The 20,367-nt window shown below is 37.9% G+C and overlaps 1 protein-coding gene across 2 annotated transcripts in view; it reads left to right on the top strand.

The window, feature by feature from the left end:
- Positions 1-20,367, top strand: part of CORIN (corin, serine peptidase) — a 1,415,152-nt gene that overhangs the window by 1,361,032 nt on the left and 33,753 nt on the right. For both annotated transcript variants that reach the window (XM_044061411.1, XM_044061410.1), the window contains one exon: positions 13,705-13,879. In XM_044061411.1, coding sequence (XP_043917346.1) covers positions 13,705-13,879 — 175 coding nt within the window. The remainder of the gene's footprint in view (positions 1-13,704; positions 13,880-20,367) is intronic.

The raw sequence follows: 20,367 nt of genomic DNA, 5'->3' as shown, positions 1-20,367 counted from the left end.
TTCCTGCCCATGTGAAGAAAAACTCATCCCTAACCCTATTCAAATGTAATTGGACCAAAGTATGGGAAATTGTAAATTTTCCCCTTAGTTTAGCCCCTCTGACCCTAATGGACATGGGGCAGCCTGTAACCATAAAATTCTTTGGAGTATTGATGCAATTGAGCATTACTTTGGTAAATTTGAGGTAAGCTTGGCTAGGCTTGAAACAACTCTTGGGTCAAAAGCCTTGTAATGACCTATGACTATATGAACCTATTAATGAGCCCCACAAGGCTCCATCCTTGCCCCTTCCTATTTTCCATTTCCGTAAACAGAGTTCTCCTTGACCTCCCCATTTTCTCCTGCTACTTTACCCAGATAACATGTTTTTTATCCTCTCACTGTCTGACTCTCTCTAACACCCCCTCATAAAAAGGATACTGTTCAATACATTCAAAACAAAAATCTTTCCTTTTGGCACCAAACATAAACTCCACAAAGATCATTCTCAGCTAAAAATATTTGAGCATAACACTGCTTTTGAAAATACTAACACATTCAAAATACCTGGGTCTATGGCTAGACCCATATGTCAACTTCTCTCTCCATCTTGACAAAATCAGGATAAAGCTTTAACTCACTGTTTTCCTTTTTTTTATGGCCCTAGTAACTTTATCTCCCTAAAGCATCCAAATCAGCCATAAATAAAGGGTTGCTTCTCTTTCAACTTGAGTACGGCCTGTCCGTAGTAACCTCTGCTGTAAAGAGAAATGCCACACACACATAAATCACCAATAATATTTGCAGGCTAATTGCTCTCTCTCCCCTAACCATGAATACCACTGCAAAGCTCTAGAAAAAAAATGGCTCCCAGTAAAGCAAAGAACTGGCCTCCTACTGGGCTTCCAGCTCTTCAGACTTATATACAACAAAACAGTTTCTCCCATACCAGCTGAATTAATATGGCAACCCGTATCCAGCAATCTCATAAGTCATGGCCACAGAGCCCCATCTCTATACACCCCCTAAGACAGGTGTCAGTCCACAGATCATTGCACTATACTCTACCCCAAACTGTGGGACTCTATTCCCTCTAATCTCAAAGAAATGTCATCATATCCAAAATTCTGGGCACAACTAAACGTTTATCTTGTGAAATGTACAAAATCCTATTGCAATATCTCTTGCTACATTATCAAGGTCATCACATTGTTTTACTGTCTAGTAACTTTCATATCCACGGTTCTCTGCTATATCCTTCTCACTGCATGGCACACCTACTTCACAGTTTGACTTTCTTATAACAAGTGTATATAACTTCTCTATACTGTATAAACTGATTGTAAGATTTAATCAACCATGTATAGTGTAAAGAATTGCTCATACAGTGTGTATAACTATGCTTACCTTATTACTTCATACTTAACTTATTAAACATATATTGCATTGCACATCCTGTCTGTATACTTGTACCTTCATTTTTATTGCTGCACTTTTCTTTACTGGGTGAGACCTAAACTGATTTCCATTAACAAATTCAATTGATTCATTGATTAAAATAAATAAATAAATAGAGAGGTATTTATTTAATGCTGATGTAGTTTAAAAATTAGACACGCAAGGCACATTCCCTACATTGTCGACTCAATTGCAAACTGGCTGTCCAGACAGATCACAAGATATGAAAGTTGCTGGTACCCTCTTTGAACATAAAATTGTAACTGGTATACCAAAATAAATAAAAGACTAACTAGAGAGATAGACTCTGAACACCCCACTCTGTGAATAAATTACCACTGCAGGTCAAAGTACTTCAATCATAATGGCTGATGGGTAGATGTGCATTTATAATAGGGTTCGCGCATGCAGCCCATTTAGATTTACAAGTTGAGAAAAGAATTTTTAAGTTTGTCTGTTTAAAAGAGTATATGACTAATCAGTTTATGATCCCTGTAATCATTTGCTTCATATAATTCCTATGTTCATGTGTTTCTACGTTCATCATCACTGCTTCATTTGGCCACTTTCGGGGTAAAACACATTAGAAATTAATAATATTCACATAGAGGGATGCAAAAATATTACACTTGCTGAAAAGATCAAGAAAGGATTAATGCAAAAATCATTGATTGCAGAAAAGATCAAGACATGATGAACATTTTACTCTTACTCAACAGTAAAACTAGCAGCATCAACCTAACATCTAAAAACTGAAGGCTTCAGGATATAACCGGTTACTCAACAGAAAGCTAACCCAGTCCTGTGATAAGTGATATTATGAAATACTTTAATGGTAACTTTTTGAATGGAGCTGTTGGAGCAATTCCTAGTGGATATGTGGCATTTTGGGTCTATACCACATTATTGAATGGAGAAATAGTTCAATTGCAGAACATAAAACTCAAAGGTTCAAAACTGTAAAACAATGAAATACGCTGTTAACCATTTGCTTGAGAATGAAGAACATTAGGGAGTGGGGTTTTGCCTTTTCCCAGATGTAGTTCAATCTCAGAGCCAGTAGGTGTAGGTAGCACGACCCACCATATGGGAAGTGGAGGGAGCTTGCCCCCTATATAAAAGATGTTTTACAGTGTTTTGAAGAAGTTCAATATTTAACATTTTCAAACATTTGAGTTTGATGTTCTACAATTTAACCATTTGTCTCTTTGATAATGTGAAACAGATGTGGCAGTTTGCATGACACTGTAAAGTAACAGATCAGTAACAAAGTATTTTTAAAAAATTCTGGAAAGCATCATTTCACATAGTACTATAACTTTTTGGCTGCAGCTGTGATATTCTGCTTTGTATTTTAAAAGATGAAGCGCACATTGCAAATATAGCATTCTGTGGTAGTAAGTCATATTCCGATATACTCACACTACTTCGCTGACTAGAGGTGTCACATGAGCGAGGCTCTGTTTCTGGTGACATATTCTCAAGTTTTAGTTCTCATGTTATAACTTACTAAATAATTATTCTAGGCCATTATTGTGCACTGCAAACTGAGATAAGTCTTACTATCATGTTAGCAAGAATCAGAGTATCACTTACCAGAATCCTGAGATGATTGCACTGATAAACTAAAAAGTCATAGTCAGCACCCACAATAATGAACTCCAGGATATGCTCCTCCTGTACTATCCATGATAGCACACATTCCTGGGTCTGTTGTGATAGAGAGGTTCAATAGTCAGTGTTTTTTTATTCATGTGGGTCCTAACATTTTAGTTTACCACTGCAATCATCTTTGGAGTCTGATCAGTGATATCCTTGTCTTTGTTAACATGATAGCAAACCCTGAGCAGATGTTCAACATGGCACCCTGACTGGGGAACTGTGGAAGTTAAGGGAACTGATGACTCTTGTGTCTATGTTTTAACAAAGACATTGCAATTCTCCTGACATCTTATTATGAAATTTTCTTTCAGCAACAATAGGATATTCTACTACAAAATGAACGAGACTGCTATTATACTCCTATAAGTTTTCAGTGCATCACAACACTAAATTCAACTTCGCAGCTTTACTTGCTCCATAGTATGGAATATTTGCTGAGGCATGTTGCAAATGATAAAAAAAAAATTTGAAAAGTGTATAAGATATTTACTTCTTTCTAATGTAAACACCATGATGCTGGGATTCATAGCATTGTGCAGCTGTGTGGCAATGAATGGCGGTACATTCCAAATTATATAGCAGAAGTACACATGGACCGACAACATATAAGGCTGTACAGTTGGGTGAGAAGGTAAGGCTTCAATTTGGGAGGGATTAGTGTCCATTTTTCTTTACAAAAAGGGTAGAGAAGAGAGACAGAATGGTGACAGGAATGGAAGGGAAGGAAAGGAGGTTAGGTAAGTGTGCAGGCCAGAATGACACATGTAGAGCAGCAGAGACAAACAGCGGCAGATGTCCCTACATTAGACTGCAGACACATCAGATGGACAAAGACAAAAAACAGACAGGCAAATGGTAATTGGGTTGGTTGTACAATGAACATGGTATGGGCCTCTGCACAACAGAAAAGGAATACCCCAGCTCAGGGGAAAACTGTGATTGTCTCTGGGGGTACTCTATTCTGGCCATGTGACTTCCCACTGCTGTCTCACCACAGTCTCAACCACATGCTCAAGCTATGGCTACTCCTTGTTGGGCAGTGGCCCAGTGAGAGGTGAGACTCTCCATGATTGTAGAAACTCTCAACCTCATTAGCCTCACCAACTACAGCCATACAAGGGCTGGGCTGTGTTGTGTGCATTGAATATCTGGACCTGAGGGGGAGGGATACATTGTGAAGGTTACCATAATATAACCTATCTCACCAATAAAAGATACATACATATATATATATATATATATATATATATATATATATATATATATATATATATACACACATATGTGTGTGTGTGTGTGTGTGTGTGTGTGTGTGTGTGTGTGTGTGTGTGTGTGTGTGTGTGTGTGTGTGTGTGTGTGTGTGTGTGTGTGTGTCTACCTGAAAAAAACAAATTCCTACATTATCGAATCTGACATTACCAAGATGACATTGCCAAAAACTCATATGCACAAACACTCAGAGCACTGGAATTCTACTGTGGGAAAATGAACCACTCAGCCACCATGGTGAACTTTGCTCTTTCCCCACTGTAGTGTGATCTCGTATTTGGTATATTCAGATGGGGTGGGGGCACAGCCCCACCACCACCACCACATTGCCAGACTTGATTTGCTTCGGTTAGTGCTTTTTGTGGCGAAGGACAAGTGGTTAGTTTCCTGGAGTTCCTTATCGGTATTCCAAGTGTTCGAGCATGTGGGGTCTCGGCAACATTGGATTATGTAATATGTGAATTTGTTTTTTTCAAGTAGATCCGTTTACATGTCTGTGAAGATAGACGAAGGCTGCCAGCCTAGCCAGATAGAATTTTGCAGATAATTCTGTCATTTGTAAATATTAATATAAGCCACAGGCTTGTTCTCTTAAATGGAAGAAAATGCTGTTGGATGTGGAACTGCAAAAATGTAACAACAGTGCACTCTGCTGTACGAAAGCTGATAAGTCAAGCATGGCAAAATTCTTTGATCTAAAACTCGGAGACGAGATGTCTAGAGGGAGGCATTCTGCCTACTGATTTGAGGACAGAGTTAATGGCTAGAATTTACATGTATAATTTCTTTTATTGCTCTGGTTTCCTGACCAGCTGCAAGATCAAAAGGGCTATTATTAACCTCTGAGTTTCTGTTAGTCTGGGAACCAGAAAGAAATGATGTAATCTGAATTGAATTACTGATGCTGTGTTATCAATTTAAGGACTGAAAGAATGAGAGCATTTGAGCATTTGTCTTGAGAACATCCGAGTCACCAGCACTGCCTCTGTTCTATATGTAAGTTTATTTTATAACTGTGTTTTTTCTTAGATTTAGCTGGGAACTAGGAAGATTAGATTAGTTTTTTCTGTATTTATGTCAGAACTTTTCTACTGTATTATTTTAAGTATTTCTCTGTGATCTCTGAACTCTTGACTAGCACTGTGTAGTAAGAAGTATTGCCTTGTGTTTTTATTATTTATTATTAAATATTTTTAAACCTTTCAACTGTGGCTGTTTTGGGCAGAGATAATGTAAGCTCTAAGATTACATTGCATGTATACAGTGATACTGGCCAAGCCACTCCAAATAAGCCTTGACTGTTCAGTTGCACTTATCATTTGGATAATAATATTCCGCAGTATAATTGGAAACCCTTTCATAAGGGCCTTTTGGCAGCTGATAAATATTAGTGGGTGGTGGCAGTATTTTCTACCATATAGTCTAGGTAAAAGGGGCACAGCTGATGAAACTTTGCCAACCTTCCCCAGGAGTGTCTGTGTGGTTGTATATAACTCTTATTTCAATGTGTGTGTGTGTGTGTGTGTCAGCTACTTGGGCAGGGACATGAAGCACTGGTTGGACATGCATGGGACTTTGGTCAACATCGTAGCTAGGTCAAACCAGACATCAAGGACCATCATAGGGCCCCCATAGAGGCTCCCTGAGCTGACTGTGAAAGATGTAGAACATGGCCTTTCTCTACATGCATCAGGTAGGCAATGGTATCTGGCTAATAATCAGTACAGCACAATCTCAGAATCACAGCTTGTCCCTACTGAGAAATGCAGCAGGTGCACTACCCTAAACATCTCTCACACAAAAGTAAGGTAGCACGATTTCATAAATGTGCCTAAACATGTAGCTGTGCTTCATGTAGTAGATGTGTGGTAGTGAAATAAATCATGTCATAGGCATTCATGGTTCTTGCACTCATCTGGCTACATGCTGTGTAAAAAGGTATAAATCCAAAGAGGTGGAGTTTTGAATGCTAATTCTTGCACACATTGAGAGATAATCTGGAGACTTAGAGGGGTAGAAGTGTTTTGTTTACTTACAGGCAGCTGTGATGAGGTACATAGTAATCTGCAGGTATGTGGAAATCTGTATTCATCTGTTTTCCTAATGATGTCTGCCTTTTCCCAGGAATACAGCTGACCTAAATGTAGCAATATTAATGTATGTATCTATATGTGTTTTATATATATATATATATATATATATATATATATATATATATATATATATATATATATATAGGCCATACTGACAACAAGAGTGCCCACGACATCAGTCCAGACTGTCCTAGTGCATGCCTGTCTGTAGCTATATTTAAGGTATGTGACATGACTAGGAATCAACAAGATACCACAGTCAAATGAGGTTTTGGTGTCCTTGCAGGTGGACAACAGTAATGGGGTCATCTTTACAGAAGTGAACTCTGGTATTAGGATGGACCAGTCCCAGGCATCTCACTGTATAGAGCACCAGGTTAGTTACACTTACAGCAGATTGTCTTACAGCAGCACGGTACACGTAGGCTGCAGGCTGATCACAGAATATTTATTTATTATTTATTTTACATTTGTTAACCAGGATAGTCCAACTGGATATATGTCCATTTTCAGTGGAGGCCTGGGGAGAAAAGCTCCAAGGTTCATAATGCACATACACATATAGTACTTTTAGCAAACTAGTGGTTACATACAGGTTACAGAAATGAGAGTACATTTAAGATCAAAGTTATTACATTCAGGATTATGATACAATAAGTAGCAGTTTATACAGTTTATACAGTTTACCCTTTCTGGTATGGAGAGGGAAGAAAGAAAAATAAAAACATTTGAATTTAGAGGCACTGAGAGATACAGCAGATATTAGTCAGGGTTAGAACAAGGACATAACCAGTGTTCTTTGAGGTAATTCTTGAGTTTGTTTTTGAATAGGGTAAGTGATGGTTCTAGGGTCAAGTCAGCTGGAAGTGAGTTCCATGTATTTCCAACAGAGTTGGCAAACAGCGAGTCTCCAGCAGAGTGGATGGATTTGACCGTTTGAACTAGGAATCTAGTGGATGAACAGAATATGCAGTTGGAACTGTAGGGATTGATAAGATTTTTTAGTGCGGGTGTGTTTTCCTGCTGTTAAAGTACTTTGTAGGCTACCGTGAGCTGATTAAATTTCAGTAGGTGAGGCAGTTCCAGCCACCGTAAGAGATTTAGGTTGTAGCAGTGGTGGGTCCGGTTGGGGGTGCCAGTAGCAAATCTGGTGATGTGGTTAAAGCAGGATGATAATTTGTTAAGACCTGTTTTGTTCAAGTTAGAGAATAGAGGTGAGGCTTAAAGAAGGGTCGATAGTAGATGGGATCTGGCAATTGCAGTTCTAGCAAGTGGGGTGAGGAAAGATTTGATCCTATAAAGAGAGCCAAGTTTTTTTATTGATAGTTTTTATAGTTTGATTGATGTGTGCGTCAAACCTAAGGTTATTATCAACTATGACACCCAATAGTTTAGTTTGGGCTTCCAGGGAAATAATGGTCCCATTATTTGCTGCTATGTTGAAGAGTGGTGGGGGGGGTCTTGCGCGTAGGGGGGAAGAGAAGCATCTTAGTTTTGTTGTGGTTTAGAACCAGACATTGATTTGAAAGCCAATTTTCCACTGTGTTGAAGGTGTTTTGGGTTAAAGTGAATAGGCTAACTGGGGAGGTGGCAGAGCAAATCAAAGTGGAATCATCCACATATTGAATGCAGGTAGCATCTGGGATGACTGTATGAAGGTCGTTGATAAAGATAGAGAACAGAAGGGGTCCTAATATAGAGCCATGGGGGATTCCTAGCATGATGGGAAGGCATGATGATAGCTTGCTAGCTTATCCTGCCAAAGGACTGCCTGTTGCCTGCCCTGCAGATAAGATTCAAACTACTGGAGTACTTGATTGTTTAAGGTGAAGGCTTTCAAGGTGTTTATAAGCATTTTATGGTCAACCACGTCAAAGGCCGTGGAAAGATCTAGAAAGAGTGTGGAGGTTAGTTTGTTATTCTTACAGTTGTGGATTATAACGTTATAGAAAGAGAGGAGGGCAGAGGTAGTGCTGTGGTGTGGCATAAAGCCATGCTGAGAGTTGGACAGTAGCTTGTTCAGTGTAAGATAGTGCATGAGTTGTATGTGTACACATTTCTCCATAATTTTAGCTAGTGGAGGCAGAATTGCTATAGGCCTATAGTTTGACAGTTCACTGGAACTGCCTCCCTTATGTAGTAACACAGTCTCTTCTGCTTTCATGTACACATTCTATAAAATGCAGATAGAAAAACACACACACACACACATTTTTTACTCTTTCATTTTGTTTTATTTTACACTCGCTAAACAGCAAAAGTGTTGCTTAGCGACTGTATAACGGTTCGATCGTTCTCACTGTTCACTCTCTTACACACACACACACACACACACACACACACACACACACACACACACACACACACACACACACACACACACACACACACACACACACAAGTCTCTACTGCTTTCACACTCACATACATACATTCTGCTTTCATGCACGCATTCACTCACACACAGAGAAACAAAGGTGGTGCTGCGGTAGCGTTGTCGCCTTACAGTAAAGACGCTGTCCGGTTCGATTCTCGGCTAGAGCATCTTCTGCATGGAAACATGCGTGAATGGGCATACCTTCGTTGAAGGTTGTGCGTCAGGGCTGGTAACTCTGCACGTAAAAATCAACTACCAATCATTAGCGGACCGGAGTTCCGCTGTGGCGACCCCTAACCGGGAAAAGCCGAAAGATACACAAATGCACATCTTTTAGGCTAACCTGCAGATGATCATGCCTTGCAACTGTTCAGATTTTTGCAGAATGACCAGAGTTTTTGCCTCATAATTTTGGTGCATTCCCCTAATTGTCTATTTATGGCAAATTACTGATAAGTGAATAATAGTTTGAAAATGATGACAAACACTTGATTTTCAGACTTCATGCACTTCATAAAAAATGCATGGTAATGCAAAGCCAGTTATTCAATCAAGTTTCACAGTTTGGACGAGCTCTTCTTACATTACTTACATCCCACTTTGTGTAATTTTGAAAAAAAATTTTGGCTGGTTCCTTGCCCTGTTGGAAGTCAACACACATATTTTGACCTCCATGATTTTCCCACCATGACTGATGCAAATAAATGTATATGCATATATATATATATATATATATGTGTATATATAAAATACATACACCTTGCTACTATTATGTGCTGATGCAACTGCTGCCAGGGATCACTCTCTTGATTCACACACACACACACACACACACACACACACACACACACACACACACACACACACAAACACCTGCTTTTGTGCACACATTTTATCACACATGCAGACAGAAATATGCACACACACACACACACACACACACACACACACACACACACACTTTTACTCTCATTTCATTTTATTTTACACTCACTAAGCAGCAAAAGCGCTGCTTAGAGACTGTAAAGTAAGGTTCAATTGATCTCACTGTTCAGTCTCTTTGTCATCTACTGTATATACACACACACACACACACACACACACACACACACACACACACACACACACACACACACACACATTCTGATTTCATGCAAGCATTCAGTCACACACACAGACAAACATAAACCCAATCATACACATACGTACACACGTGCACTTTTTTTTCTAACGTTTTGGGCTAACCTGCCAATGATTACTCCTGCCCTGAAAGAATACATCATAACTGTACAGCTTTTTGAGGAATGACCAGATTTTTCGCTTCATACTTTTGGTGCATTCTTCAAATAATAGTTTTTTGATGTCAAATTAGTGGAAAATCTAACGTTAGGAGATAATGACAGACATTTGAGTTTCCGACTTCATACCCTCCAGAAAATTAATGGTAATGCAAAACCAGTTATTCTGTCAAGCTTCTAAATTCGTAAGAGAAATATTTAAAATCGGCAAAGGCTTTTTTTTTTTTTTTGTAGTAAGAAACATAAAAATAAAAAAAGACTTACACAAGTAATATACTGCCTGATTTCCGTGTTTTGCAAAGCCTTCAGCCGCTGTTTCAGTGGCAACAAAAATACTCCTATAAGGTTTTTTTTTCAGTCCGTGGAGAAACAGTAAGTAATACAGGGGTTCCAGAACAATATGAAGCATTCCACAACTCCATCACCCCTACTTTTATAACAGCTGTTAACTCGGCAAGCAGGTATACAGCCTATGTCACATTCATGGAAGTGCCAAGGTGGGTGGAACTACTCATTAGACTGTGTCGGAAGTACGTAATAAAGGAGGAGACAAATTCCTCCAGAAATGACACAATATACTGCAGGAGGAAAGGATGGGGGATGGGAAAAATAAAGAATACTTAAAATTTTTAATGCAGTTAGGGAACTGCTCACGCCAGGGATGAATTTGTAAGGATAAATGAAAATTTACACGTGAATTTTCATGTACAGAGGGCAGAGTGTTCCTTTAAAGCTATCAAAACAAAATAACTCCTCCACACTATGCTCTGCTTCACAAGTCTTAGTTTCTTTCTTTTTTGTTCAGGAATGGGAAGATAAATCCTTCTTCAAGCAGACAGTGGTGGATTGGGTTTTTATTACATTCAATTTCTGTTACAGGAAGAAGGATAAGCCTATTTTGGCACTGTGAAGCCAACTGCACTAGAAGAATTCTGGTTTCATTCGTGTGTGTTTCAAAACAGTATCTTTGCAGGATATTTGTTCTATTGACACATGATCAAAAGTCCATATATCCATTAGCAGTACAACCTCTTAACTTGTTACCTAGCATTGGCTTTCAGAGACCATTTCCTATAGACCTCATCTCATAGTCCTTCCTGCATTTTATTGCTTAAAATAGATTTATCTATCTATCTATCTATCTATCTATCTATCTATCTATCTATCTATCTATCTATCTATCTATCCTTCCTTCTATCTTACATTTGTTTACCGGGAAAGTCCGACTTGGCCAAATAGCCCCTTTTCAGTGGACGCCTGGGGAGAAATGCTCCACAGAAAAATGAAAATACATTACAGCAATAACAATACATTGAAAATCAGCATATATTATAACAAACAAGTAACTGAATACCAATATTAAAAAATAATTGCAATTACAATAAAAAGCCTTAAGTAAGTTATAATGATTAAAGTGTTCTTAAAAACAAGGAGTAAGTCTATAGAAGTGTATTCAGTAGTGGAGAAAGACAAGTAGCAATTTGGATGCAAGATAATATGTGACATTTGAGAAAAGAAATGACTGATCAATTGCTAGATATTTTGGTATTGGAACAACAAGAGGACAAAGAAGGAATAAGACATACATTAGAAATGCAACAAAACCAACTGATTATTGATCCTATTTTCCAAACAAACCTGTATGAGACTTATTTTGCAGTTATTATTTGGTCACTATACTGTACAATGAATACAGGGAGAGCTAGGCGGTAGATTAGGAGCTGAAAACTAATATATATAATATGGAATATGAGGGATATGGAAAAGAGGGGTTGTTTGATAGAGGTGGGAAAAAAGATGCTTTAGAGTATTAATAAAATAGTAAATGAAAGTATCAGAAAGAGACCAAGATGGGGTAGATCCACAGCTACCATCAGCAAGCACTTAATACTCAAGACCATCATATTCAGCCAACGCACAGCCTGCCCTATGACAACTAAAAGGATGTAGGCCTTTACTTATGCTTGTACTTCAATTGTACTTCAAGGTAAGAGTTCTGTGACCCTTTTCAGAAGATATTTGTGTGTGTGTGTGTGTGTGTGTGTGTGTGTGTGTGTGTGTGTGTGTGTGTGTGTGTGTGTGTGTGTGTGTGTGTGTGTGTGTGTGTGTGTGTGTGTGTGTGCCTTGATTTGTAGTGTAGAGTGATTTTAAACCTTAGGTTCAGTTGGAGTTAAAATATAATTAAACAATGATAGAATAATAATGTTTTGCACTTAAACAATTACAGGCAATTAGTGCAGAGAATTAAAGCTTTGAGCTGTTAAGGAGCTGCTTCCTGTCTATGAACTTGGCTTCTTATTAAAGGCTGAAAACAATAATAAAGTATTTTTAGTTACATGTACAAACTTTAGAGCAAGCAAAAATGTCAGTGTGCTATAAAGAAAAGGGAAGCTATCCTTATATAACAACAGATATGATAACTCCTGCTACAAGTAAAATTAAAGACGCAAGTTCAATGACAGCTAATAATATAACTGTTAGGTTCTTACGCAGAATCAAGGAAAACTTAAATAAACCCTTTCAGATCATGGTACATCTTATCTACCAGCACTAGTACAGACAGTGAGGTAGAGGAAAAAGCACATTGGATCTAAACAATTTTAAACCCATTAGTCTTACTAGTATTCTTTGCAATGTCATGCTGTAAGTCTCAATATAGCATATCCAGAATGATATAGGGGTTCTGTTTCTGTTAGATATGGAGCCATGGAGGCATATCAGTTTAAGGAAATTGTTTGCATTTTTAAATTTTGTGGCATTCATTGGTGAGATCGCAGTAACTGGTGAAGGACTGATGTGCTTACTGCTTATTGTTACCTTGACAAGGCATTTGACATCTCTCTCTACATAAGCGAATAACTTGACAACTTAAAAGCAGTATCAATCCATACATAATTAAGTAGATAAACACTGCTTAAGTAACAGGACACAAGTCAAAATGTGTGTAGGTGACTTCTAGCCATTATGCAAGCCACTTGAAATGACTTAAAAAGGTATAATGACTACCTTGTATTATTGGAAACCTTGAACTATTCAGAAAGGCTTCATGAGCTGTCATTATTTTTGTTTCTTAAAAGTTATTTAGATGTTACCTCTGTGGTTGACAGTGTAATGTAATGTCTATTACAAAGTCAATATATGTAATGCACAAAGAATTAACACCAGACTAGAGAACCTAATGCTAAAAATTAATATCCAAAGAAGAAAACAGTGACAAGATACATTACTCAATGCCTTCCAAGATGATGGGCCAACAATGAAAGCATTGCAGAGAAAAAATAAAAACTATATAACGATTTCCTAAGACACATTTTTTGTGTTGGTAGAATGTGGCAGAAAGTTTAAGAAGTCTTATTTTTATAACATTATCTTATTGCTTACTGAGTAATCCCAAGCACTGTAAAAAATGGTTTTGCTTTTATCTATGTACTGCAATAATCTTCTGAGAATGGCTGTCATCATCGGCCAAGATAATGAGAAGCTATCGCGGCGCAGTTTTACATGCAAGTTCTTTCTTATTTTACAATATTTGACTCATTTCTGACTTCTGCTTGGCTTTCTGTTTCAGACTGTGGACGTCGTCCTGCAGCTCGCATGAACAAGAGAGTTATAGGTGGCAGAACAAGTCGACCAGGCCGTTGGCCATGGCAATGTTCCCTGCAAAGCGATCCTAGTGGTCATATCTGTGGCTGTGTTCTGATTGGAAAGAAGTGGGCGTTGACTGTAGCACACTGTTTCGAAGGGTAATCTCAATTTAAAGGTGGCATCTGTTAAATTAAACTGAAATGTTACTTTTTATTGTACTCAGCTACTACTGGCACATGAAGGTATTTACATTCTCTTTTCTGTATTGTAGATCTCTGTAATTTGAAACAATCCCATATTTTTCTAGTTTATGGCCTTTATTGTATGATTTCTTTTGTCTTGTTTAAAACTATAAAGTATGGTAATGCATTTATTAGCTGTGAGATTGTCCCACTGATTATGAATATATAGCCCAATGCAAGTCTCTTTGATGGCTGACTTCCAGGCACAGTGTGTCATCACTTAAAATATAAGCTGAGTGACAGCAGTTTCAGAATGGCAGGTAAGTGTGTGAGGTAGGCAGTAGGGCTAGAGCGCTGAAATCATGCTGTTCAAAGATTTGTAACAGAAAAATAAATATTTTTTTTCAAAAGCACAATGCCCAGAATGCAAACCTTCATCTGTCATTTTCTTGGGGAAAAAAATGTAAGATCTGCAGAAAATCTTAATTATTACAAAAAATAGTGGTGGAAGTTTTCTGAAAGTTATTGGTTCATTTAGTTACTTATCTCTTAGCTGTCCCTAATTTTTTTTAAACAAGAAACATCTTTATTAAATTATCATGTATAACATAGGCAATCATATTTTATATAAATGACAATAAATCAAACAGACACAATTTCAGTTACTAACATTATGCATTACAAACCATGCTGACACAACTATAGCTACAAACATTACATATCACTTATAATATCCAGTCATTGTCAACCAAACATTACATACCTCACTCAAATCCTGCCTTCTTTTAAACCTTGCTCCTCCTCTGCATGCATTGATCCCACAATTCCTATTTTTTTCCTATGTAATTTGCTCCTACCATTTTCTAAAGATCCCAATTCCAGTTGTTTTCTCTCTGTAACTATCTTTGCTACTTCAAGTAAAGTTGATTTAGACTTTGATTTCCATTTTCTAGTAATTGCTAGACAATTCTGATTCTGTAGCACAACTCAAAAATAAATTTTCTTAATTACAGCAATTTGCTCACCCAGTATCAATGACAGAGCAGTCAGCAGGGAATCTTTAAAGTCTGCCAACTCATTAAACTCCCAGAAAATATGTTCACAGTTACCTGTTTCTTCCCCATCACACCTCCAACATTTGCTGTCTACCTGACAAAAAATTCTTTGAAGTCTACTTGGGGTGTAAAATACCTGTGTAACCGTTCCAAACAAAGATCCTAAATCTTCTAGACTTTGTTGTACAATTGGGAGACACACATGTATCCCCCCACTGTTTCTTTGTGAATTGCTTATCTAGTCTCTCTTCCCAATCCTTTCTAACCTCCTCTGATTGATTCTTATAGTTATCATGCAATATTTTATAGGCTCTACTAATTATTTCTTCCTTAATGGCAACTTCTGTTCTAGATTTTACTAAAACCTCTACCAGTGCTGGTCTTTCATTTAGGACCCCCCTATTTCTTTGTCTTTGACTATACCCTGATATCAATCCTTGATAGGGAAGGCAATCTCTAATCTGCAGCCCAAATAAGTTCTTGGCATCTTCACATCCTATTACCTTTCCCTCTCTAATTATTTGCTCCTGATACATTGCTTCCTTTGCCAGTTTTGTTTTCTCTAATAAATTCCATCCCATCTTGCCTATTGTCTGTATCCCTAATTGCAGTCATCCCTATCACCAGAATCTCATTTCTCCATTCCTATGTTGGCTTAGTTCTTAGACTACTTTCTGCTACTTTATGAATATAATATTCTGTATGATTATCATTATTTTCCTTAAAGGTCTGCATCCAAAATCCCAGTCTCTTCTTGTTTCTTTTTTTAAATATTTTTATTCATTTCCAAAAACAAGAAAACATGAATTCAGGTTATTTATGACAATGAAGTATTTACAAATTATTTAAAAAGGTAGGCTAAAACCTCTAAACAGATATCTCTTGTTTCTTGAGGTTCCCCCTGTTTCATCATCATTTCTTTCCACTTGTGCTATGTATAGAAGCCTTAACTGTGTTGCTGTAAAGTGTCCATTCAAACTGAGTAATCCCAATCCACCTTGTTCTATTGGAATAATAAGCTTATCCCACTTGAGTCTTGCCATCTTCCTCTCCCAGATAAAGTCCTTCAGCTCTTTATTAATTGTTACCCACAACTTCTCCTCTAGTTGATAAAAATATGCCTGATCTGTGTATAAGACTAAAGGGACTAAAAACATTTTAACTGCTTGTATCTTACTATCCATATCCATACAACAGATTTTCCATTTTCTCAGCTTTCTTATTATCTTTTATTTAGTCCCTTCCCATATATCCTTAGCTGCTACACTGGAATTATTTTTAATCCATACTCCTAAATACTTCATTTTATCATGCCACCATTAATATGGCTCTTGTTGAATCAGTTCATGTCTGGGTACATAATTTACCTCAATTGCCTTTGCTTTAGCTTCATTAATTTTGAAACCCATTAAGATTTGAAACTGTCTCAATATGTTCAACAATGCTCTAATGTCTCTTTCTGATTTTGTCAAGTATAAAATAATATCATATGTAAATAGAGCAAGATTTTCCTGACTACCATACCAATTATATCCTTGAATTTCTGAGTTCTTTACTATCTTTGACAATAGTTCTAAATATAATGCAAATAACAAAGGGGAGAGAAGACATCCTTGCCTGGTTCCTGTACTCAAGCAGAAATTATCAAAGACAACACCACCCACTTTAATTTTCACATCTGATCCCTTTTACATCTTCCTAACCAACCTTACAGGAAATTCAAATGCTTCCATTCCTCTGCTCTGCTCATAAAGTCCCAGCTTACTCTATCAAATGCTTTCTCTGCATCAACACCCACCAACAACTGTTGTATTTTCTTAAATTCTGCTTTCATATGGATCATCAGTGCTCTGTTAATGTCAAATGTTTGCCTCCCCTCCACAAAACCACATTGATCTCTATCTAGCAATTCTGGCATCAGTTTGCCATTCTTATAGCCATTATAGACATAAACACTTTATAATGATGGTTTATTATTGAAATTAGTCTGTATGAAGCTGAATCTGATTGATCTTTACCTTCTTTAGGTATTACAGCTACCACCACTTTCTTCCAGAATGTTGGCATTTCTCCTCCTCTTAAAATACTGCTAAACAAAACTTTCCAGATCGTTATCTCTCTATCCTGTAGATTAGTTATACATCACCATTTTTATCTCATCTCCTCCTATCCTAACTGTTAGTAATTGAGCATCCTCTACCTCTAACCTTGGTATATTTAATTCTTACATAGACATTTCCATTTCTACCTTTTCTTATTTCCATATTTTTCTGCTTGATACAGATTTTCATAGAATTTCTTAACTATTTCTAATACCTCTACAGTTTCTCTGTTATCTTGTTATATTTTCAAACTACACTTTAATTATATCCCACTCCCTAGCTATATTTTCAGAAGAAATTTCTGTCTTCACTAATAGCTCCTGAGTAATTTTCACTACCCATTCCTTAAATTCCTCTCTTTTCAACAGATAGGGGGAAAGCACAAGAGTCTCATTTTATTTCATTACCCAGTGTTTTTATTTTAGTTATTATTGGTGCATGATCTGAAATAGTTATTGGTTGCATATCAAGACCTTCAGTTAAATGCATGTGTTCCTGTGAAATGTAAAGGCTGTCTAGCCTAGCCCAATTTTTGTATCTTGGGGAATTGTAAATTCACTCCAAACTCCTAGTGCTGAATTTACATCTTCCATGTCAAATATTTTCTAAATTTCTTTTAAAAATCTACCCTTGTTTGTTATATTTTCCCTTCTGGACTCCCAGACACATCTTCATTGTTGGAAATCAAACTCAAATCCCAACCTATAAGTAATATTCCTTGCAGAAAGCTGATTATTTCACCCAGAATTTTCTTAAGTTCCATTATAGCAGTTTTTCGTGGAAAAGAAATACAAACAATGTAATCCTCCTCCCTTGCCAGTAGCCGCTTAGTGCTACAAATCTACCATTATTGTCTTTTTATCCTCTTCTATCACTGTTGGAGCTCCTCTTGCAATTAATATAAGTACTCCTCTCTTCTATTGCCCCAGGTATTCCTCTGAATAACCATCCTGAAAACCTTTCTTTATCAAATTCACATGTTTATTTCTTTCCAGGTGTGTCTTCTGTAGCATAGCTATTTGTGCTCTACTTTTTAATATAGTTCACTACTCTTTTTTTTGTATTTATCTGTGAGACCTTTAATGTTTAAAGACATTACAGAAAATATCATATTCTTGAAAAATTATTATTCCCACATTTTATGTATAACAGTTTTTTTGTTAAATATCTAGTTCCAGCTTTTGTGTTACATGCATGTACTGTTTGGCAGGTTCATCTTTTATACAGTTGTTTCTTGTCATCGCCATTTGAGCCTATGTCATATCTTACAGAACTTTTTGTTTTATCGAAAACCCTCAAACAGAAATACAAACACACCCTAATAAACCCCTAAAACCTATTAGCTTAATAATAACACAGAAAACTATGTACATCTTCAAATATTGAAGTTTTAACCTCTTAATAGGAATAAATGTTCCAAACTGACAGCCGCACACAGAGACTTGTGATAACCTAAAAGAAAGGTTATCAATGCTAAAACACATGGTACAGATTGTGGATGTTCTTCGTGTTTCACTGTTGCAGTCATCACATTTGGGTTATACCTGCTGGGGTAGCCCTCGGCCAGCCTGAATACCAAGACTTAGTATTTCTGCGTCAGTTGCTTTTGCTTGAAGACTGACATCAGGTCGTCAGGGGTATAAAGTAAGGCAGCCAATGCCATTACATCAGTCTTGCCTGCCATGGAGCTCGAAGCAGAAGCAGTTTGTGAGTGCCGGTCGGCCGCTACCTGAGTTTTGTTTATGAATTGAAGTTGAAGTCTTCGAAAGATAAGTAGCCAGTTGGGGATCCATTTTTCTTGCACTAACTGATGTCAGAAAAAGTTAATAATTGTCTCACCTGTGGAAAGCAGATACCACACCAGGACTTCCATTCCTATTGCGTCACTTGTCTAGGCCCAGACTATGATGTCATTCATTGTCGGTTCTGTGCTTTCTTTAATGCCAGAACTATTCATCTTCGGGCCCTTATTGTAGCCAGATATTTCCATTTATACTCCTTGAATTCCGATATGGTTTCTGTAAGCCATCCAACAGCAGACCTTAGAAAAAACGTAAAGATAAGGAAAGAGACGGACCACAAAGGACTAAATCTTCTGACAACATTTCTGCCAAGCTGGCCATTGGTCTTCCAGAATTCAGTAAGGCACTTTCGCAGCCCTTGATGCCCACTTCAGTTAATTCACAGGCTTCTACCAAGACCCTTTCGGAGTCTGACATGCCACACAACTATTCTTCGTCTAAGGATCCTGCGGTCATCTCTACCTTGGATGGGTCCAGAGCTGCTGTGCAGGTACCGGCTTCCAAGGAAGTGCTTCGCAACACAGAATCCAAACATAAACCAATGCCTTCTTTCACAGCTCCTGTTCTAAATAAACCAACCGAGTTCCTTAGGTCCAGGGGTTGTACCACTCCAAGAAAACACATTCCAGGCATTCTTTGGTGCCTGCTTCCTTGCCTCACTCACAAATGCTAAGAATGGCAGAGGACCTTATCATGCTGATTAGGGGAAGACAAGCCTCTCCCTCAAAAAGAAAAAGAGATCTGTCTTCAGAAGTTTTGTCTGATCAAGAGTCAGATGAATCTGTTGCATCTGACTATGAAGACATGCAGCCCCTCTCTACATATGAGGATTCTGATGCAGAGGAATCCATTCCTTCAGCCTCTCCCCCAGAGGATTTTTCCTTTTGGGAAACCCTGCATACTTTAAGGGAACATTTCAAATGGGAGAGTCAAGACTACCAACAGTCTAAACAGAGACTAAGAGAGTTCCTGGACCTTCCACAGCACAGGTCATTAGCCCCCCCCCCCCAGTTCTAGAGGTGGTAGATGATGTCTTCCTTGAATCCAGCTTGACTCCAGATGCCCTCCCTCCTGCTCCCAGAATGCCAGACAGGTACTACAGAGTCCCTGACTTTCACAAATATCTCCTAAAAAAAACAACAGCGGACCCTGAGATCATTACTCAAGGCCCAAAAGGGGTTAAAGCTACTTTAGCTAAGAATCCCCCTCAGACAGGAATTCCAGAGCACTGGACAGATGGGGTAAAAAAGTATACACCTCTGCTACTCTTGCTATCAAGGTACTCAATTGTCAGTTCCATATACTTAAATATCAGCAACATACCTTGGAACTCCTTAAACAAAAAATTACCTCCTTTCCTGCATGGGCAGAAGCTAAAGATTTACAGGAATTTCTACTGCTCAAGGGCGGCCATGGTGGTGCAGCAGTTAACATTGCCACCTCACAGCAAGAGGTTCTCCAGTTCGATCCTTGGCTGGGGTGCCTTTTGTGTGGAGTCTGCATGT

This window comes from Protopterus annectens, chromosome 2.part0 (genome assembly GCF_019279795.1).
Source record: "Protopterus annectens isolate FY-2018-M chromosome 2.part0, PAN1.0, whole genome shotgun sequence".
NCBI classification, from domain to species: Eukaryota; Metazoa; Chordata; order Ceratodontiformes; family Protopteridae; genus Protopterus; species Protopterus annectens.
This window is presented reverse-complemented; position numbering and strand designations above follow the sequence as displayed.